Source organism: Hibiscus syriacus, unplaced genomic scaffold (genome assembly GCF_006381635.1).
Source record: "Hibiscus syriacus cultivar Baekdansim isolate YM2019G1 unplaced genomic scaffold, ASM638163v2 tig00117000_pilon, whole genome shotgun sequence".
NCBI classification, from domain to species: domain Eukaryota; kingdom Viridiplantae; phylum Streptophyta; class Magnoliopsida; order Malvales; family Malvaceae; genus Hibiscus; species Hibiscus syriacus.
The window spans coordinates 226292-248913 of record NW_024063516.1 but is presented as its reverse complement, the minus strand read 5'-3'; the positions used below and the strand labels follow the sequence as shown (position 1 = coordinate 248913).

General features: G+C 35.7%; 3 protein-coding genes across 3 annotated transcripts; 2 read left to right on the top strand and 1 right to left on the bottom strand.

Moving 5' to 3' along the window:
- The first annotated feature begins 4415 nt into the window (after window positions 1-4415).
- On the top strand, window positions 4416-8785 carry LOC120194660 (cytokinin dehydrogenase 5-like). The gene is made up of 5 exons (XM_039196909.1): window positions 4416-5213; window positions 5653-5780; window positions 6022-6297; window positions 6607-6869; window positions 7856-8785. Exons 1-5 carry the CDS (start codon window positions 4619-4621, stop codon window positions 8193-8195), a joined length of 1602 nt encoding a protein of 533 aa, XP_039052840.1. The 5' UTR covers window positions 4416-4618; the 3' UTR covers window positions 8196-8785.
- A 679-nt stretch (window positions 8786-9464) lies between these two features.
- LOC120194699 (BEL1-like homeodomain protein 11) lies at window positions 9465-11771 on the bottom strand. The gene is made up of 4 exons (XM_039196937.1): window positions 10498-11771; window positions 10009-10388; window positions 9862-9922; window positions 9465-9762 (listed from the first exon to the last, which is right to left on the bottom strand). Exons 1-4 carry the CDS (start codon window positions 11275-11277, stop codon window positions 9604-9606), a joined length of 1380 nt encoding a protein of 459 aa, XP_039052868.1. The 5' UTR covers window positions 11278-11771; the 3' UTR covers window positions 9465-9603.
- Window positions 11772-18374: 6603 nt separating this feature from the next.
- On the top strand, window positions 18375-22346 carry LOC120194673 (GTPase HflX-like). The gene is made up of 13 exons (XM_039196921.1): window positions 18375-18807; window positions 18877-19019; window positions 19102-19218; window positions 19366-19480; window positions 19635-19772; window positions 19942-20037; window positions 20146-20259; window positions 20697-20765; window positions 20970-21040; window positions 21118-21211; window positions 21606-21734; window positions 21847-21936; window positions 22061-22346. Exons 1-13 carry the CDS (start codon window positions 18454-18456, stop codon window positions 22151-22153), a joined length of 1623 nt encoding a protein of 540 aa, XP_039052852.1. The 5' UTR covers window positions 18375-18453; the 3' UTR covers window positions 22154-22346.
- Window positions 22347-22622: the final 276 nt, after the last annotated feature.

Sequence of the window (22622 nt, the reverse complement as noted above, 5' to 3'; positions counted from 1 at the left end):
ATGATTCACGCTTATATTATAAAAATGTGAAGTTTTCCTTACTATTGTCATAATATTCTGTTAAAAAAATTATCTAAAATATTATTATTTTTTACCTAAAACATTAATGTTTTTTAACATTTTCGGTGAAGTGTCCAATATTAACATTCTGATAGAAAAAATAATGTTTTAGTAGCGCTTTACCAGATATGTTAACAAGCCTGGTAAAGCGTCCAATAATAACATTTTTTGTAGAAATAATAATATTTTAGGTAATTTTTTACCGGAAATGTTAAAAAAATAATAACAATTTTAGTAGCGTCTTTCCTTAATTGTATATTAGGCTGCCGCACGTAAGATTTCCCCTATAAAAATATTTAACTTGTACAATGAAAATCTTTCGAGTCTTTATTTTGATATGTTAATTTATACATACAAATTTCAAAATTTGGAATTAAATTTTCCCACTTGTTTTAAATATGTATAAAAATACTTACAAGCAAATCATTCTCAGGACATTGCCAGCAGGTTGTGTACTTAGGAAAACGGACGCATAAAATATATGATAATTGGTGTTGCCTTGGAATTTCTGAACACATCTGTGTAAAACTTATTGCCTATATCGTTTATCAATTAATTTCTTTGTTATAAGATGACAAAAGGAGTGCCCTTCAATAGTTCTTATATATGAAACATATAAAATTTGAGGCAAAATTATTCTAGTTTAGTTGTATGTACTTTGCATTGGTTTGTTGTCTTTCAAACCCTATGTATAATAAATATTAAAAACGAAATAATATTAATTCAACCCAAATCTAGGATCTCGAAAACATCTTAATAATTAATAGATGGTTGGAGGGTTTCAATTTTCATTTAATTACGTGCATGCATCTTAATTCCCCAATTAAATCTTGATTTCAACAAAGGACAGGCAAATTCATTTGCTGTTGGAATTTCTATTATGTAAAAAATTACATATATAAAAAATACGACAAAAGTTATGACAGCCCAAAAAATGAAAAATTATTAAATCGATATAGCTCACTGCGTCATTTGTAGTATCAATTAATAACATTTTATAAATGTAATTACAAATTATTAGATGGATTTGGTTCGTCACGTCATTTGTGTCACCAATTAACAACATTTTATATATGTAATATTTTATATGGTTGGGACCACATATAAAGAGTGTATAATTATTTGGAAGTTATTTTAAGATTGATGAATGCGTTTTATTGAGACCATAGATGACGTGTTGAACAAGGACAATGAAATAATTTCTCAAGAGGAAGAGAGACAAAGGAAGTAAAAAACTAAACGGTCAATGACCAATTCAAGATTAGTAATTCTAAACTTAATTCTCCTTTTCTTTTATAAATTGTAACAAGTTATAATATTTCTCCATCATTTAAAACCAGGGCAGGAACGTATCATAATTGTGTAGTTTGAGGAGGTCTAACTAAATTTTTTAGGGGATTAATAAAAAAATTTAAAATTTTAAAGACTCAATGAAAACTTTTCTTAAAATGTATGAGGGTCTAATCACAATTTTTATTTTATTTTTCAGAAGTTTGATGATTTTTTTTAATAATTTTGAGAAAATTAATTGAAAAATTCAAAACTTTTTTAAACTTTACAAAAATTTCTAAATTTTTTGAAACGATCCAAATAAAATTTTAAATATATATTTGTAATTAAGTATAAAAACATTATATTTCCAAAACAAACACTAAGATTCAAATCTACATAACATAGCATAAATATCTGTAATTAATCCATCAATTAATAAATCTCAAATTTTAAATTTAATTTAAAAAGTATAATACAAATTTTCCAAAACCTTACCCTGAGTCCCTGACCCTTCTTACCGTACGCTTTTGTTCAAAACATTGATACGGGCAACAACACGCCTAGACTTTAATGCTAGAAATTAGGCACCCAATAGGCCAATCGGAAGGAATCATGGAAGAAAATAACAACTCATTTACCTCAATAAATATTCATTTATAATCCCTGAATATCTCACAAGTATAGCAAGTGATAAATATCCCTTACTTTTTTTTTTTTGGATAAGTTAAAATTTATTACCCAAAGGAGCAGAGTTCTGCTACAAAACAATCATCAATGGAAAAACAACCTAAAAGCAATCGAAAGTCGAGAACAACCTATTCACAAAACAAGTATAGGATATTTAATACTCCAATTCTTACAAAGAGTTATATTGACACTATCAAGTCTATTAATATTCCGACCTCTAAGTTGAGTTACGACTATCTCCTTGATAACTTTAAGAATTTCAGCTTCATTCCTGGAGTTTCCTTTGAACAACCTTCTGTTTCGTTTCTCCCATAGAGAATAGAGAAATGCACATCATGCAAGTTTCAAAATAGTGATAAGTAAAGATTTACCTTTCCAAGCATGAGAAGCCGATGCTAACAAGTTGTTCCAGGACGAAGAAGATGGCCTTAATCCTGAGAGATGCATAATGGCCTTCCAAAGGGAATCCGACAATGAGCATTCGATGAACAGATGGTCTCTCGTCTCCATATCATCATTGCACATAACACACAAGCCATCGGATAAAATGCACATATGTTGAAGCCTATTCTTAGTTGGAAGTCTATCCAAGATAGCCATCCAAGCAATCATGCTGTGTTTTGGTATGTGTAGAGGAAACCAGATTAGATTATGCCAATTAACTTTGTCTCTCTTTACTCTAGTCGCATCCCATATGGCGCGAGTTGTCAATGCTCCTGCAGAAAAAACAGTTTGTGCTTCTCTTTTAAGGCTTAGCAGTTTTCTCAAGCTCCAATTAGCATTAGTACCACATTCTGACTGTCAGAAGTCTTTATCTTTTAAAACATAGGATTTGACCCAAGCAACCCATAGTGAGTCCTCTCCTGCTAAGATGTTTCGAATGAGTTGAATCATACACGCTTTGTTCCATGTTTTTAAGTCCTTTAAGCCAAGCCCTCCTTCAGATTTCAAGTGGCAAATCAATTTCCAGCTAACTCTAGCTCCAGTGGCAGCCTTGTCAGAACCTTTCCAGAGAAAGCGAGAGCAGAGTTGCTCGATCCTATTTATAATAGACTGCGGTAAAAGTAACTGCCTGCACCAGTAGTTAGCACATTCATTGAGAGAACATGGGCGTGCTTAAATATTAGAACATGGGCCATGCAAGTCAACTTCGAATTTATTTGACACAAAGGTACGTTATTTGCTAGTAGCGACCCAGATTAATATGGAAATTACATGATAGTACGTAAAATGAAAATCCCATCTAAAAATCGGCAGATTGAAGATTTTGGTTAACAAAATCCGGAAACTAAATTGATGAGTAGGAAGCCTCAAAACAAGCAGCATCGCTTGTTGTTTATCCGGGAAGGGAGATGATCAGGACTGGTACTACAAGAACAATGATATGTATGCAGGTGATGGTGATTTCAGTCGGCATTGAAGTTTTATATTACTACTAGTAATTTGAAGTAGACAAAGATCATTATTGGTTGAAGTTTTGAAACAGATAAGAGAATATGAGATCATAACAATAATGCGTACATTAGATATGATGTATTAAATATTATTGTACGAAGTTAAACGCTAAATCCTAAGTTACAAATTATAGAATTTTATCCTAACTGCTTACTGGGGACTAATACTGTAGTCTGGTACAATATATTGGTACGTCTACAAAGAATGAGCTTTCCCCAATTACTAGTTTTCTGTCAAATGAGTCGGAAGCGATTGGTAAGCAGCAGGCAGTGGGTGGAGTGGAATTGAGCAGAGCAGCAGCCACGTGATCCATCGGCAGCAGAGGACCCCATTAGATACTCCGTATCCGAAGTGGACCACTGATCCATTCCTCTTCCGAGGGGTTTTTTTTTTAGAGGGGGGGGGGGGGGGCACCCCGCACCAGCACCAGGGCAGAAACCAGCCCCCTTCTCTCATTCTCTCACACCACCTGTATTCCCACTCCTCGCACGTGAATGGCCTCGTTTCTGCTCCTGTGGCCTCCGGATCACCTTATAAATTTTGATACATCCATGAACCAACTTACCTAAATAATTAAAAGAATAGTTAATGTTTTTAAAAATTATAGATTCGAACACTAACAACAACAAGAAGATGATTGAATGTTTATTGTCAAATAATAAAGATTATTTAGAATATATACTACATTATAACCAATTTAATTTAATAAAAAAATCACATACAAACACCCCCTCTATCATGCATCTCCTATATACTCGACAACACATCTAATATATCACACTCACCACCCCTCTATCCTCTATTTTCTTTCCCCACAAATTCAGACTTTTCCCTTCAAAATCCCCCCATTTTTATCTGTACACTTGAGTCTTGACGTGAAAAAAAACCCCAAGGAAAAAGTACACGTGCATGTTGATTATTAGGTAGTAAGTGTTAATCTTTAATGTGTTTTCTGGGCTTGCGTTAACTCTGCCACCAAAGATTTTATTCCTTTCGCCGATTCACTTCACTTAATTCATCCTTATCCATTCACCTCCTCAACAGCATTTCTCTTTCTTTATATGTTCATTTCATTGTTCTAAACAAACCATTTATTGCGCCACCCAAAACAAGGGGGAGAAGAAACATCCATTGTTTCTTTGATATGGCAACTAAGCTTCTTTTAACCTTCTCTATTTGTAGATTGATTGTTACAGTGGGATTGACCTTGGACCCCTCCGAACTTGTCCTCCTTGGAGTTGACGGCCAACTAAGCGTTGATCCCACCGACGTTGAAACCGCTTCTCTCGATTTTGGACGGTTGACACGAGCTACGCCGCCGCTAGCTGTCTTGCATCCGGCTTCTGCTCAGGACATTTCTCAACTTATCAAAGCGGCCTACAGGTCAGACTTCGGGTTCACCGTTTCGGCTAGGGGGCATGGGCATTCCATAAGTGGACAGGCTCAGCCTCAAACCGAAAACGGGGTGGTAGTTCAGATGAGTGGGTCGAGACGGGGATCAGGGAGGAAGCCACCGCAGCCTCGAGTTTGGCCTCGAGAGAGGTACGTGGATGTGTGGGGTGGTGAGCTTTGGATAGATGTGCTGAGGAGTAGCCTAGAGTATGGACTCGCACCAAAATCATGGACTGATTACCTCTACCTTTCTGTTGGTGGGACGTTGTCAAATGCTGGAATTAGTGGCCAGGCTTTCAACCATGGTCCACAAATTAGCAATGTCCATGAGCTTGATGTCGTTACAGGTTATGTATTATTTTATTAATTATTAATTATTTAAAACAAATAATAGATTTATTTAAATTAAATTATACGAGTGACAAAAATATTCATTAATGAAAACAATTTAGTTATACGATGCATGATGAAAAATAAACACTCAGCTTTAACGTTTTCAGTGCGCTGTACAGCGGTGGTTTTTGTCTTAATAGCGGGCTTCAAAACATTTTTCCTTTTTGTTTTCACGCATGAAATATGTACTATTGAGTTAGTCTTGTCTAGACTCTTGGGATCATGTACAGAAATGTCAAGTATAGTACGTGCGTCATTTATTGTTCTGTTTACCTATTTTACAAAGTTTCAAAAAACTGTTCATTTTCAAGGGCTTTCGCATTAAAAGAAAGAAACTATGGGTATTGCACTTGTATGTGGAGGGGTGTTTGAGCTTATATTTCTGGTGAACAGGCATAGGGGAGCTCTTGACATGCTCAGAGGAACAAAACTCAGAGCTGTTTCATGCTGTGCTTGGTGGTTTAGGACAATTTGGAATTATCACCAGAGCTAGAATTTCTCTTGAGCCAGCTCCACAAAGGGTATATCTTTATGTCTTTGAACATTATTCATGTAAAAACTTGAACTTTTTTTTATAAAATGGTCTAGTGATGGTTCGAGATTGCGACATAAAACTAATATCCCAGTACTAGTTATTCTCAAAACCTAAAAGGAAAAGTACTCCTCATTCATGACCTAACTAAGTGTTATTGTCAAATCATCGTTGTTGATTTGTCGTTTTTACCTCTAACGTTGTATATACATATATTTGATTCACTGTAGGTTAGGTGGATCAGGGTACTGTATTCAAATTTCTCGGCTTTTACCAGGGATCAAGTGTATCTTATCTCACTGCATGCAGAACCGGGTAGCCAAAAATTCGACTACGTTGAAGGTTTTGTGATTGTAGATGAAGGTCTCATCAACAATTGGAGATCATCCTTCTTTTCCCCTAGCAACCCCGTCAAAATATCTTCACTTAAGTCTAACGGAGGCGTTTTGTATTGCTTGGAAATCACCAAGAACTACCATGAATCTACCGCTTCCACCATCGACAAGGTACGTATATGTATATGCAATCGAAAGTTGGTGGCCTTATGTCCTAAGGTACGTCTATATGTATATGCAATCCAAAGTTGGTGTCCATATGCCCTTATCCGCTAAAAAAACTTCAACTGCGAAGTTCCAATTAATCCCGACTTGAACAATTAATTGCCATCAAACTTAACCCTGACAAAAGCAATTCTTTTGGTTTGGTAGCAACTTTTTTTAAGGTTACATCTTTTATGTTTTATTGTTTTAAAAATTTCTTTTTTTTTAAACTTTTATTTTAAATTCCGAAATTTTTGGCTGGTGATTAAATTGCAGGAAGTAGAGTCATTGTTGAAGAAATTAGATTTCATACCGGCAACAGTCTTTACAACAGATCTGCTGTATGTAGATTTCTTGGATCGTGTCCACAAGGCGGAGTTGAAGCTCCGATCCAAGGGTTTATGGGAGGTTCCGCACCCATGGTTAAACCTTTTGGTTCCCAGATCAAAGATCGCAGACTTTGAAAAGGGAGTCTTCAAGGGTATTTTGGGTAATAAAACGAGTGGGCCAATCCTCATCTACCCGATGAACAGAGACAAGTAAAAATTTCGACAATGCACTTGTTATCCCATGCATGAAACATGCATACATGTTATCATATCTTCAGTTCTTATGGCCCTATACCATAGGTTAGGTCATGACTCATGATGCATCATTAGGTTGAAGTCACCCGTCTGTTTCGAAGAAATTTTTTTCACACTACTACTAACTTAATTGCACTGAGCCACTGCCACATGGTATGGATATATATAAAGTAAAGATATTATCCTTGCTGCTAAATAATTAAGAGAAATCCCGGCATCTGGCTTTCACTTTTCAGTTCTAGGAATCACCATTAGTCACCCACAATTCATCGTTAATCAAGGTCGCATTCCGAAAAGGAGTGTTATCTACTTCATTAGGTGAATCCGTGGTTCCACTTCCACACGTTCTACAGTGTGAGTAAAACCGAAGCTGAAGGAGAAAGAAAATGAAAAATAAAAATAAAAATCAGCAAGTACCATGAGTAATTCAATCAGGGTTGTCCCGACATAGAACCATGACACTTTAACACCAGCGAATCGATCAGAAAGAGAAACACGTGGGGGGGAGCATGCAGATGCTTCCAAGTCCCAAGGCCAACAGATGAATATCTTGAATGTTGAAAGAAACCCAGCTAGGATGTGTCATAGATGAACAATTTAGCTCATCTGTTGACGGGGTGGAACCTAACAAATCGATGGTAATGGAAATATGATGATCCAAGTGTGGAAGATTATGCTGTTAGAAGATCTTCTCATGGGGACCCACTGATGGGAAGTATCCATGTCTTGGTTAAGAAGTATCGCCCCATAAACAGGGCCGTTAGTACAGGTTAACGACCAATCACCCTGCGAAGCCCGGGTCCATTTGATTCGTTCAAAACCATCAAATCTCAACTAACGCAAATAATGCTCTCAAAACATTACATGTGTTCTGTTTTTTACCATGCAAAAATGGTTTTCGCTGCATTTGGGGCTCATGCGTGCATGTTTGTATGTTGCAGATGGGACCATAGGAGCTCCGCGGTTACGCCGGATGAGGATGTATTTTACCTGGTGGCATTGCTAAGATCAGCCTTGGATAATGGGGAGGAGATCCATAGCTTGGAGTACCTAACTAATCAGAACCGTGAGATTCTCAGGTTCTGCGATGACGCTAGGATCAACGTCAAGCAGTATTTACCTCATTACGCTACACATGAGGAGTGGATGAATCACTTTGGTAATAAGTGGGATTGGTTCTATCAAATGAAAATGAAATTTGACCCAAGCCACATTTTGGCTTCAGGCCAACAGATTTTCACGCCTACTTTTCCTTCCTCTTTGAAGATGGTGGCTTCATGACCATGACCGATATTTATAATACAAAACAAAGCTCTAGTAGTAACAGATATTAACGGACAGTATGGACCTAGGAATAGTCTTTTTGTTTTTGTGCATAGTAATGGACAAGAGAGAAATGATGATATAAGGTTAACGAAATTGAACGAAGACCAGGAAGGGTGCAGTTGAGAAGTTGCTTTCGGGGGCGGAGTTGGATACTGGGAGTGGAAAGATAACGACTGATTGGGATATTTGCAGGGCACATGTGATGTTATTCTAATCGGAATGGAGGTGCTCGTGACCCCGACCGCCCCAACTGATCGACTTGTGCTTCTTGGCACAGCTGCTTCTCTTTTACCCTTTTCATTTAGACCTGTAAATATAAAACTAGTTGGGTAATTTTTTTTTAAAGTTTCAGATGGATGACATAAGACTACAGAATATTACATGATTTGCAATCATCTTTGTTTTGGGATATCCCTCGAGTTGCAGGATGCACTTGATTCCAAAGCCTTTGTCGCCTTCCCCACGGCACACTTGCAAGCACAAGCAGGATTGGCAACATAATTTCAAAAAAAAAAAAGTTTTAAGCAGTAGTAATTCGTAAGGCACGACATAATAGAATTGAATCCTTCCTTATCATAATCATTGAACAGCCAATGCGACTTTTAAAATTGCATGATCAGCTTGTTTTTTCCCCCTTCCACAAAAACATCAAGGAAAGAGAATGAAAATGAACATGAAAGTGGAAGTAGATATACTTGCAGATAGATTTAAGTGTGTGAAAAAGGAATATGAAATAGCCCAGCACTTGAACTTTCCCAGTTTTTCCATTGCCAGAACCGTTCAAATAATGTCATACCCAAGACCAGATGGCCAGGGCCTGACCTTTTCAGAAGTAGGTCCCAACCCAACTTAGCCATCTTATACGACCTGAACTTTACAGAATAAGATCCAAGCCCAACCGAGACCCCTGAAATTACTTTCATAATAGTTAATGTCTTACAGTTTCTACTTTTGTTCTATTTTGTGAACCAACAATTTATAATTTTTTCAATGTTTTATTTTATAAGAAAAAGAAAATAGTATCGTTTTGCTATAACCATATTTAATTTTTTTTCTTTTTTAATTTGAAATTCAAAATGAGTAGGATTCTTTGGTAGGAAAAAGAAAACGTTGTTATGACATTTGTGTCTTCATTTCTATCAGTTTTTCTTGTACTAAAGCTTTAATTTTCTGTTACAAGAAGCACAAAATTCAGCCGCCTGAATTCTATATCATGCCATGAGAAAACTAAGTTCCACCATTAGGCTTCAAAAACTGTATTTCGAGTCTAATGAGTTTCACTGATCATTTGTGAACGATCAGATTATAGTCTAAGAATTCAGGTTACAAAGTCATTCAGTCTAAATTGATGCTTGCTATTGCTTCAGTCCTCCGCTTGATCAGTTGTTGCTTCCCTGATAATGGAACTGTTGGCAAATGAAGAATCGGAGTCTTGAGAAGAGTCTGCAATCTCCTCTCTGTACATTTCTTCTATCATAGGCTTCCATAGTCGAACTCGAGCATTTATAAACCAGTTTGATATCTGAGTCGACAATAAATAACAAACACCCGATAACAACATTAACATGCATGAATGATCATCAATTGAGCTTATTGCAAATATATATACGAGGGATCATACTTGATTCTTGGTCAGGCCTGTCTGTGATGCCAACATTAGCTTCTCTGAGTCTGTTGGATACCTGTTAAGAACCATGCAACAAAATGGTATTAGAGTTACATTGTGTCAATGCAGAAGCGTTTTAACTAAAGTCAAATCTGTACTTACGGGTGAAGGAAGTGTTCGAAAAGCCAAGACCGAAGGATTGCTACTGAGGTTTCTGGCAATCCTCTAATGGGCCTCCAAGCTTGCCTTTGGCCAGTGATAATTCCAAGTTGTTGAAGAGACTGTCGATTCTGCCTTGAATCTCTATCGAACAAGCTATGTTGCGATAACCCCGCGTTGGTTCTGGGTAAATCATGCAGAAACTTTCTTCTGGTGACATTTATTTGGGATACTATGGCATCCCTTAGATTGCCAAAATGCCTGGACATTGCTTGCAGTGCCAAAGCAGTATACGACTTTGCTGCTCCTAAACCAGCTATGGATTCAAACGATGAAACCACTTCTCTCATTTGCTGGTAGTATTTCTCGTACCTGAGTTCAACCTGCAAACGAAACAACAACGAATTCATGAATTAAAGATTCCAGTAATTTTTGAGTTAAAACACAAGTAAACACGACAGAACATCCAACAACGTCATTCAAACGGCTAACCTCCTCCAGTAATCCAATTAGCTTTGCGAGCCCAACTCGGAGCTCGTGCTTTTCAGGCAGCTGTATCTCATTACTGCAGAATTCTGCCTTTAATTCAGAGGAAATTCTTGAACTCTCTCCCTTGTCACCTTTATATAACTTCCTAAAGAAATTCTCATCGACATTTTTGCCACCAATATTGACAACTTCATCTAGAAGGGACTCAGTGGGCATTAGATACCTGGAATTCACAATAGCAGTGGCAAAAGATTCTGACCCATAAGTAGTCGCAAGAGGCCGGTGCAGTGAGGTGGAAGCCGAAGCAAATGTGTTAGCAGTGAAAGAGTAATCATTACCCCTTGCAGTCCCCACTCCAGGATTGCAAACTTCTCTGTCTTCTGCCTCCGAAAGCAAGTAACTAGAACTTGCAATACCAAAATTTAAGGACGGACCAAGCATGTGAGAAACCAGAGGCAGTGAGAGCCTTTGAGTTTGATGGTTGGTCTCGTTAGCTGCTCCAAGAAGGTCCATCAGGTGTCTTGTCTGGCTAATCTCCGATTCCTTCGTTACAATGGGAGCTGGAAGGAGATCCATTGATCTGGACATTCTTTCGCCGAGAGAATGAATGCTGGGCAATAAACCCAGGGACTGAGGAAATGTGTCGTGGTTGCTTCTCAAAGCGGAGCCATAAGCATCAAAATGTTGGTCTCCCAATTGGTTTTGGCCGTTGATAGAATCCGAGACGATAAAATGGTGTAGCAAGCTGGAAGTTGGATTTGGAGGTGAATCTCGGGAAACCATAGTGACAGAAATGGAAGCCTAAGGTTTTGAAAGTTGCTAAATCGCCTGGTTGATCGGCATTCAAACGCGAGGAGAAGAGCAGTGAGTCACCGAGTGAACTAAAATTATTGAGCCATACATAAACATACGGAAAGTAAAAGAAAAGGCAAACTACCGTTCCACGTGAAAAGTATTAAAAGCGGGTCATGATAAGACTCAGCTTGAAACGAGGTGAATATATTCATCAACAGATGACAAACAACAAATATAAAAGTTGGCCGGCATTAAACACAGGGTCACCTGAAGTAATGGGTTACAGAGCTGAAATGGAAAAATCTGTACTGACTGAGATCTAAAACGCTACAAGCCATGCGATCAGAAGAATCACTTGCCGTAAGCAAGATAACAGCCAGGGTAGCTCCTTAATTTCCTTGAAAAGCAAAGCAGGAGAGAGGGAGGGGGGAAATGCAGTAAAAGCAAGGATGGAATGAAGTGAAGGAATTGTATTACTGAAAACCAGACAGAAAAATTAAAGAGCCATTTGTGAGTGATTGAAGACCTGTTTGGGATACACTAATTTAAGGAAGTAATAATAAAGCCAAAAAGATAATTGATGAGCATAAAAATGGATGTGAAAGCAATCAACAAAGCATTAATCTTGATGAGGAAAACTGCAAATAAATAATACCTCTGTCCATTCCTAGTTGCAACAAATGCTAATAATGCTTTAGAGGAAAACAATGACTTTTTAGCCATACTTATCAGGGGAAAAAGTGAATAGGTCTAATACTAAGCAGCCAAAAGCTATCACGCCTATAGATACATAGACCTCTGCTAATTATTCAAAAACGTAGAGGTAATTGGCTGAGAAGAAATGAATAAGATGTCCGGGAAGGATGGTCCCCAACTTCTTCCCTGACGATAAAACAACAAGCAAAGGCATCAACCCTTCAGCTTTATTGCCTGCAGTTACATTTCTTTGGGAAACTCAAAAGTACTCTGAGCTCAAAAACAGTGTAACCTCTCTCTCTCTCGCCTAATCACACAAGGTGAGACACCCATATGTAAAATTTTTCTGTGCATTGCGTCGTTGTAATCTGAAAAAGGAGGAGAAAAAGTAGCCTGTCTTTTGCACACTCCTACCTTTAAGATTGTTTGCTTGTTAATCTGCAAAGAGTAAAACCTGTAGGAAAATCAAACCTTTTTCCTGTTATTAGCTGTTGGAGTAATGCATAGAGATGTTGAAAGGACAAAGAAAGCCACAATCTTTCGAGGACGTGCAGGATTTCTTTTAAGCAGAAAGGCTTGTTATCGAATTTGGTTTGGTGAGGTGATAAGATCGATTTCTGGGTGTGGTGTGATCTTTCGGGTTGGTCTGTTTCTTGTACATTTTCAGTAATGATTGTAGCTTTGTTCCTTTGGCTTCTTTCAGTTGTCGTCCTCTGGTTCCGTAACACTGTAGTTTTCTGGACCTGATCTAATGCCCACATCCACTACCTTTCATACTACTTTTAAGTTAAAGCTTGCATAATCTGAGATGTTAAGGCTGCATGTAATATGGCCTTAACTCGAAAATTTAAAATCACCCAGTAAGTTACTGCAGTCATCTTAACCAATGCAAATGCAAACTTAACCCGAAAACGAGCATTCAATCACAAAGTACGTAAAACCTAGTGGTCGAGTTCAAACAAATAACTGCATCTATAGGGTGTATATGGATTTGAATCCATTCAGATTACATGTAGAAATTGGGTATTAAGTTGATTAGCAAGATATAAGTACATGACAGAGAGAATATATGAACCCATCACAGTCAGGCCAATATAATTAAAAAAAAAACGGTCCTCCTGTTTATGTAACTTAGATTAGCATCTGCGAGTATGACCCTTCAATAACTGAGATTGAACTAACATCATTAATGGCACCTCGTATTGGTGCCATGCTTACCCCTATTCTACAATGACGCATTGATATATCAAAATCTACATGCATGCTTATCTAGGTAAACTTTTATGTTTTATCGTGTCAACTTAGAAAGTTATATTGAAAGTTATACGGAAAGACTACCGACAACCGTAAATTACAGTTGGGTGTTGTGAAAAAAACTCTCCGAAAAAAAAATCACCTATCCAAATATAATTCGATGGTCCAAAGCAAGATAAACCAATAAGATAACAAATAAATATCATCTTATCAGTCGAGATATGCAAAAATTGAAAAAAAGAAAACGTTTAAACGATCGAATAAAAAAGATCGAAAAAATGTCAAAAGATATATATAAATATTTGGCGGCTAATTTCTCAAGATTGGATGGTGAATTTTATTTATGTCACTTGAGAAGGCAATCTGGTAACTGATAGATTGGCTAAATTGGGTCAAAATAATGCTCTCTTGGCAAATGGTATTCGACTCTCCACCAGATCAACTTGTTTCGTTTGTCCAGGAAGATAATTCTCATTTGATTCTTGACATTTAGGTTCCTATACCGATGTAATCTCTCTATTATTAAAAATAATTAAAAAAAATAGAATAATTTGAAATTAAAAATAAAGAGATATATGCTATGTGAAAAAACATATATGTTGGGATTTTTGGAAGCTCGAAACGACAACCGGAACGATTTGCAAAAAGGGGTCGGAACGGTTTTGTGTTTAGGGAGTAAGGAGATTGAAAGATAGAGAATTGCATAGCGATTTATAGTGGTTCGACTTTCTCAATCAATGTCTACGTCCACTACCTTAGCTCCTCACCAAGGATTTTCCAACAAATTCACTAATTTGTTCTTTCTTTTGAGGATAAAAAGTAACCTTACAAACTCCCTAGTTTTTCCGGGCTAAACTAGAACATTTCCCTAGCTTTTACACGAGATAAGCTAGAACCTTTCCCATTTACAAAAGGATAAGAAATGTAAACAAGAAAACCTCTCTAAGGTAGATGTTTACAAGATTGAGCTCACAAGAACAAAATATTTACAAGAGAAAGATGCAATAAGAATGAAAAACTCTTCTCTTGTGTTTGATTGCTTGGATAATTGTTCTCTTACTTCTTCAAGTGTCCTTAGCTTGTATTTATAGCTTGGAATGTGTTTGAAGTCATATATAACCGTTGGGGATGTTTTGGAGCTGTTTGAGAGTGATTTTTCTGCAAAAATAGGCTGCCCAGAATGGGGGGAATCGGTACCCCTTCATAGGGAATCGATACCCCTTCATAATATTCAAATATTATGACCGTTGGGCTGATGGACAGTGAGGGAATCGGTACCCCCTTGGGGGGAATCGGTTCCCCTTTTACATACTGGAATTATTATTCATAAAAATATTTTTGTGCTCAATTTAAATTAAAAGAACTTTGAATTATTTTTGTAAATTTTGAATAAATTCAATTAAGTCCAAATACATTTTGTAAATTCAATTCAAGTCCAAAAACCATTTTGCCTTAAATTGTTAAATCGAAACATAGTTCAACAATATATTACTAATTAGCGACTAACAATAAAAGTAATGCCCTCCCTAATCAATAAAGATGATGAAAAAAAGGATAAACGACTAAGGTAAATAAAAAGGGTGAATGGCTAGGGTATTTAATCAGCCTAGAAGATAAACATATCATTTTTGTTACTAAAAATTTCAAATTCATCTCAAAAGCTAGTCAAATTTAGATTATGTCTCATTAAAAGGAAAAAAAAACACGGTAATTATCGCATTTACCATAGATTTACAAATGCATATGGTATTATATCATGTTTGGATCATTATCAAGTACTGAGTTGGGTAAATCGATTAAAATAATCAAATTCGGGTCAAGTTTGTCAGGTCTACTTTGCTGCAAGCAATAAAATTTTTCATCCTTAAAATCATTGTAAGATCCTATACTCTTCTTGCGACCACGTTTCACATAGAAGTTATCACTGGAAAGAGAATTTTTAGTAGCTTTGTTAAGCTTACAAAAAATGAAGACAAAAATACTCAATAAAGCTCAATACACTATATACAAGAGAAAGTGAAGAAATAAAGAATGAAAACTCTTTTTTTTTTATCTTTTAGATTGGATAGGTGCAATAACCTTTTTCAAGTGTCCATTTGTTGTTTTTATCAATTGGAATGTATTTCTAACTGTTTATGACCATTGGAGACGAGTTATAGCTGTTGGAAGTTTTAAAAACATGCAATTAAGATCATCTGCACATGAAGTTTCAAAACGTTTGAGAAAATTTCGAAACTCTTAAAGTCACTGTAATTTAAAACTTCAAATTAAAAATATGATCGGTGAAGAAAATCAGACTATTAAAACTGTTTTATGAGCAAAGTTTCAAAACATTGTCAAAAGTTTCGAAACTCGATATTTATGAATAGTACTTGTATGAACAATGTCAAATAGTGATTGAATAATATTTTTCATATTTTAAAAGATTTAGACATATTTAATTTAACTCAAAAGCATTTCATATATATATAACAATATAGAAAACATATTTCTCAAGTTATTTTGGATTTTGAATTATTTTTGAAATATTTGATGAAATCTAAAACCAATTTTATAAATATTTTTTTATATCAAAATATAAATTCAACATGTTTGTTTTGGGCTTTCAAGTCATCTATTGAAAGATTCCAATTTTGCAAACAAATAGTTCAAGTCGATGGGATTTTTTATATGTGGTATTTAAACACGTCCTGATGAAAGTTGTTGTATAAAATGGTGTCAGAAACATTTTCCCATTGCCTTCGTTATTATTAAAAATGAATCAAAGAAAAGTTGAAATTTCTTTCTCTCCCATTTGTGTTCTCATGTTGCCACTCAAAATGAGGTTTACATGATATCAGGCTGTTTGTCTGGGTTGTTAACTATAATTTTTAGACCGGGAAGTAAATGAACGTCTCTCCACTCATATATGACATATTGTATACAACATATCGCCTTTAATCATATAAAGAGGTTCAAGAATAAAAAATATCAAAAATGAAATTATCAACATGAGTAACTAATATGATATTTTTCATTAATTATTTATGTTTCATTTTTGTTATTCATTTTATCCTTAAATATAAATTTTTTTTATGGTATGCTTTGCTACAATCATACTTTCGTACACGACTAGAAATTTCGAGAAGATACAAAGAAGATGTTTATAACTTCACAATTGAAATCCCCAAGGAAAGATGATCACAAGTTTATGATGATCAAGGTCGACGTTAAAGTTATATGACAACCAACCTTGTTGAATGTATAAACTCAGTGTTTAAAGGGACTCGACATCTTCCGATAACAAGTATTATTAAGATGACTTACTTTATGTTAGATAAAGTTTGGGCAAACTAAGATTTTATGAACAACGAAGGGAGAAATTGGGCTCCAGACTTGGAGAAGACAATACAAAAAAAAAAAACACATGCAATATTAATGTTTATTCATAATTTTATCAGACTTGATTTTTATTACGTTGTCAAATCACTTGTTCGACCACATGAGGGAGACAATTCTACCACATACACTGGTAATCTAAATAGAAGATGTTGTGATTGCAATTGATTTCAAGCTTTTAGTTCTCATGTGCTCATGTCGTCGTTGCATGTTTACATGTTAATTTTGACCTATACTCTTATGTTGATGGTTGTTATAGTCTTCACACTATGCGTAAATTATACAATTGTGAGTTTAAGTATCTCCCAAAAGATGCTTATTTGCTTACACCAACTATTTCTGAAGAATAGCTATCAAATTCAGAAATTACGCAGGAAATTGAAGGGTTAGCCTGAATCTAGTCAAATTTATACTGATATGAATGATCCTCAAAGAGAGCAAAGTCTACTTAAGCTTTGTGTCAACTGCAGAGGTGAACATCACAACAGAAAACATTATTCTCATTTTCCTAAATATCGACTTGGAAGATAAAATTTCATAAATGGATAAGAAGAAGTATGAAGACTTACCAATCCGACGTAGGAAACAACTTGTAGAGAATGATGAAAAAATAAAAATAAAAATATTAAATTTGGGAAGAAAAAGAAGAACGAAAGATAAATATGAAGACTTACTAATCCGATGTAGAAATTAATTGCTTAGAGGGCTGAAAAAATTAAAATAATATAAAAATATTGTTGTTTCTTATGTTTTAAATATATGTATGATTTTTTTTTGAATTAAACATCGGTATCCGATCTATTGATCGACTAATCAAGATCGAGTACAAGAGAGGCAAGGGCGACCCTTCCAACCTAGTTTACTCCATTCACAAATGCCAAAGTTCAAACCTATGACATTGCTTAAGGAATCTAATGCTTAATCTCACTAGATCTACTGGTTGTCGGTGTATTAAATAATTATTATATTAAGTAAAGTTAGTTATGAATAATTTGTAATTATGTATGAATTAAAGTGAAAGTTGAAAATACATAAACAACACATAAAAAAGTACAATCTAAAAAATATGAACCCATAGATAAATAGTTAGAGAAATAGTTAGAGAAGTATATAAACACAATTAAAAAAAGTACAACTAAAAGCATGAACTAAAATAACTCACTTCTGTTTATATAAAAAAAATTGATAGCTGAAACTTGTCACTCCCACATGACGAGTTCCAATGAAATTTGAAAAAAATTGCTTATTGCCTAACGTTCAAATAACGATTATGAATTTCAAATTCGAAAGGAACTCGTCACCCCACATGACGAATGTCATAAATTAAAAAAAAAATGTATGATTAAAAATATTATTTTAAGTAATTTAAAAAATTAATGTATTTTTCACGTGACGAATTTCAAAAAAATTAATAAACAATTTGGTGACATGGGACCCGCAAACCTATTCACGTGAGGGTGACTAGCTAACCTATACTGCAACAAATATTCTAGAATGCAAAATAATATTGAAATTGATGTATTGGGTCAAATAATTAATCCGCTTGGATTGTTTTGCCGCTGTTTTCCTCGTACAGTTTATTGACATTTTAAGGAAGAAATCCAAAAAGAATACTAATAGTATTAACTAAATGGGCCAAAGTTCGGCCTGTTAAAAGAACTGTTCACTCTGTTTGGGCTGCAATTCAGCACACTGAGTCCAGACAAAACATATCTGAAAATCGGGGTAATAACGATAAACCACATAATAAAAGGAAAATGTTTAAAAATTGAAGATTGCACGAGTATCAGTTTCGGGGCGAAGAAGTTACTGCAATCCCAGCAAAAGGATTTTACGATGAGCTTATGTTTTTGTTCACTTATTTCTCCTTCACCTTTAATTTACGAGGCCAAATTTCCATGGAATTTGAATCTTAACCGCTCTATTGGCCGTCCTTATAACAATAACAGGAGTATTGTTGCGAGGGTCACTCAACGAGGATACGAAGTGGATAGTGTTTCGTCCCAAAGTCCGATAATTGAGGCCGAGGAAAAAGAGGATGTGGTCGATAAAAGCGTTAGTGGAGTCGTCGTCAATGAACCGGTGGAAGATACTCCAAAACCGGTAAGATTTAGGAAGAAGAGAGACGAAGATGACGGCAGTAATGATGAAAGCTTTGAGGATAGGTTCAAGTTACGAAACGGCAAGGAGGTAAAATTTTTGGATTTTATCAGTTCAATTTTTGAATTATTAATCAATTTTTTTTTGATTTCTTTGAAGGTTTTTGAAGAAAAAGCTTATTTAGTCGGCGTGGAGCGAAAAGGCGAGATATCGGATTCGTTTGCTATCGAGGAGTCCCTTAAAGAGCTGGTTCAGCTGGCCGACACTGCTGGGCTTATGGTCGTCGGTTCTACTTATCAAAAGTAGGAGTTTTATCTATTAAATGGAATTGCATTTTCATACTCTAAACTGATACTGTCTGTCTGTATTTTTTTGCCTTTGAAGGTTAGCTTCACCGAACCCGAGGACATACATAGGATCGGGAAAGGTTGCAGAAATTAAGAGCGCAATCCGTGCTTTTGAGGTTGAGACTGTAATATTTGATGATGAACTCTCACCGGGGTAAGGTTTGTAGTAATTTTCTTAGTTTCAACCTTTATATAAGAATCCATCTTAGCTTTGAGTGTTTTCAATGAAATATCATTTGGGATGTCGATTGTTTGGACGTTATGAAATTGACACGAAACCATCCTATAAATTGAATCTCAGACAATTGCGCAATTTGGAGAAGGCCTTTGGTGGGGATGTTAGAGTATGTGATCGGACTGCTCTAATCCTGGATATCTTCAATCAGCGAGCTGCAACACATGAAGCAGCTTTACAGGCAAGTTCTTATTGTTTAATGAAAACTGGGAAATTATGGACAATTGGACATAACTGATATTAGATTGAAGTTGGTAAAATCTTTCTGTAATGAAGATGGGCAAAAGAAGAATAATGTATACATCTGTTACTCAAATTATGGGTCCTTTTTCTAGGTTGCATTGGCCCAAATGGAATACCAATTGCCACGTCTTACTAAAATGTGGACACACCTTGAGCGTCAAGCTGGAGGCAAGGTGAAGGGTATGGGTGAGAAACAAATTGAAGTGGACAAACGTATCTTACGTACTCAAGTGAGCAACAATTTCTGTTTTCCAATATTTTGTAGACAACTATCTTCTGCTATAGAAACTCAAATTTTGGCAGAGAATAGGATTTATTATTGTTGCAGTTTGGTTCCTTTCTCTTATACTTTTTAAACTCTGAACTTGTTCCCATGCATTAACTTATGTGCTTTGCTAGATTGGAGTTCTTAAAAAAGAGCTTGAATCTGTCAGGAAACATCGAAAGCAATATAGAAACCACCGGTTTTCTGTTCCTGTTCCTGTAGTATCTTTGGTAAGCACTTAGCCTGATTTTCTTTTTTTTTTCTTTTTTAAAAATACAAGGACGTTTTTATTTTGTTGGTTTATGTTTCTGGACATTATCCATTTGATATCATTATAGGTTGGGTACACAAATGCTGGTAAGAGTACACTTCTAAATCATTTGACTGGAGCTAATGTTCTGTCTGAGGACCGACTCTTTGCAACCCTTGATCCTACAACAAGAAGGGTTCAGGTCTGTCAAATAAATTGGAAACGCTATCGTTATACCTTGATTTCAAGCTAACCTGTTCTTTATGCAATTGAGTAGTTAGAGGAGATTTAAACTGAAACAATGTTTTCCAGCAGTAGCTATAAGTTTTCTCTATCTATGAACATATAATTTCTATGTTGTGCCATTCTTGATACATCTATTCACAACAACTGCTATTTCATTCTCAAATTTAGAGCATAATTCTACTAGCTACTTCATTTTGGTAGAAAAGAATTGAGAGTTTGAATAAGTCATGTGATTTAGATCTATGAATGTTAGTTTTATAAATTTGTGCACAAATACATTCTTCCTGGACAAAATTTGTTTGTTCGTATCCGGTATTGAAATGAGTTTGTGCTGTGTTATCTATGATCTCTATCGGTAACAAGGGATATTTGTTTCTTTGTGTACTTATCCAGATGAAAAATGGAAGCGAATTTCTTCTTACAGACACTGTTGGTTTCATCCAAAAGTTGCCAACTACTCTGGTAATGCTTCTCAAATTTTGGAGATGTTTATGTTAGCAGGAGCTCCTTCAATCATTTGTCAATGAGCGTGCCTTCCAATTTCAAACTACTTTATGTGTGATTATTTCAATTTGAAAGATGCTACCATTGAATCTTAATATCAAGTTTGTATTGAGTGGAGCCCCAGAAATCATGTCAGCTCTGCCTAATGGTTGCTTCATGCAGGTTGCTGCATTCAGAGCTACATTGGAGGAGATATCTGAGTCTTCTCTTCTAGTGCATGTGGTGGACATCAGGTATAATATTCAATCAACTATTTTTAGTTGTTTTTCTTCTCAAATGATCAACTAACGCTGTTCCATTTGAACTTCAGCCACCCCCTTGCAGAGCAGCAGATAGATGCCGTGGAAAAAGTTCTAGCAGAACTAAATGTGTCTGAAATTCCAAAATTAATGGTCTGGAACAAGGTAATGATGATATTTTCCATCTCTGAATTACTAAGAATTGAAACTTGCAAAATAAACAATTTTACCTTTTCCTCGCATCTTATTATATTTGTGATTTGTATAATTCCGTGCATACTCAATACATCCTGCATCAGACGTGTTTTTTGTTGCTTAATCGCATAAATCTATCTTACCCCAGCATGCTCATACTATTTGTTTTCATAATTCCTTTTTAGTTATTTATTTATCGATTTAAAATTTGATAATTTACTTTTACAGGCAGTTTTTGCTTTTAGACACTAAATTATTGAGAGTGATCTTATTCATAACATATGTTCAATATTCTGCATCCTGTATTAAGAACCGTGCACGGGAAAGAGATTTGATTGCTTTCTGAACTACACACGCATGTTAGGTTGATAGGGTTAGTGATCCACAAAAACTCAAGTTGGAAGCAGAGAGAAGAGAAGATGTTATTTGTATATCTGCTGTGACTGGCGAGGGATTACAGGAATTCTGCAATGCTGTGCAGGAAAAACTGAAGGTAATAATTAATTGCCTGTATTTCAAAATATTTAAAACATGAAGGTCGTTGATTCTGCGTATTCGTGAATCTGAACTCTGTTTTAGTGATGAGTAATGCTATTTTTTAATAGGATTCTATGGTTCCAGTGGAGGCTTTACTCCCATTTGACAAAGGGGAACTTCTGAGTACTATACATCAGGTTGGAATGGTGGAGAAAACTGTAAGTGTTAACTGAATGTTAAATTAATCTAATTTAAAGTCATCATAAAGCCTTGACAAGTGTTAACTGAATGGTGGAGAAATATTATTGCTGTTGCTTTCTTATATATCTTTCCCTTTTGCAGGAATATACCGAGAATGGGACATTTGTCAAGGCATTTGTCCCTCTTCGTTTTGCTAGGCTGCTAACCCCAATGAGGCAACTGTGTAAATCGTAACTTCAACTCTCTCCAATGTATCCTTTGAATAGATCGTGTTAAATTCGATGAGGTTTCAGGTGATTTGGAAGAGAGGTGGCTTTTCAGTGCAGCATTGCCCGAATACCAGTGTATATAGAAAACCCACTTCGTTATTCTTAAAGATGTAACTGAACTTGACGGTAATAATGGAATTCTAGTTTTTATCCCAGAAGACAGTGTCAGTATTCTGTGTGAACTCAGGGTGCCGGATTACAAGACCTCGAAGCATAACCGTCAAATATTGAATAAAAGAGGGGTTTATAATCCATAGGACGAAAAACGGCAAGTCCAAAGTCAAGTCGATTGGAGCCATCTTTGGTTGCTACCGTAAGTAGATGAATGTGAAAGCTAAGTAGCTTGGGAGCAGGTTAACCACTCGGATTTGTGAAAGGGTCAAATTCGGACGTAATCTTTCCTCTTTTAAATCCTTTGTTTCTTGAAGGGCTAC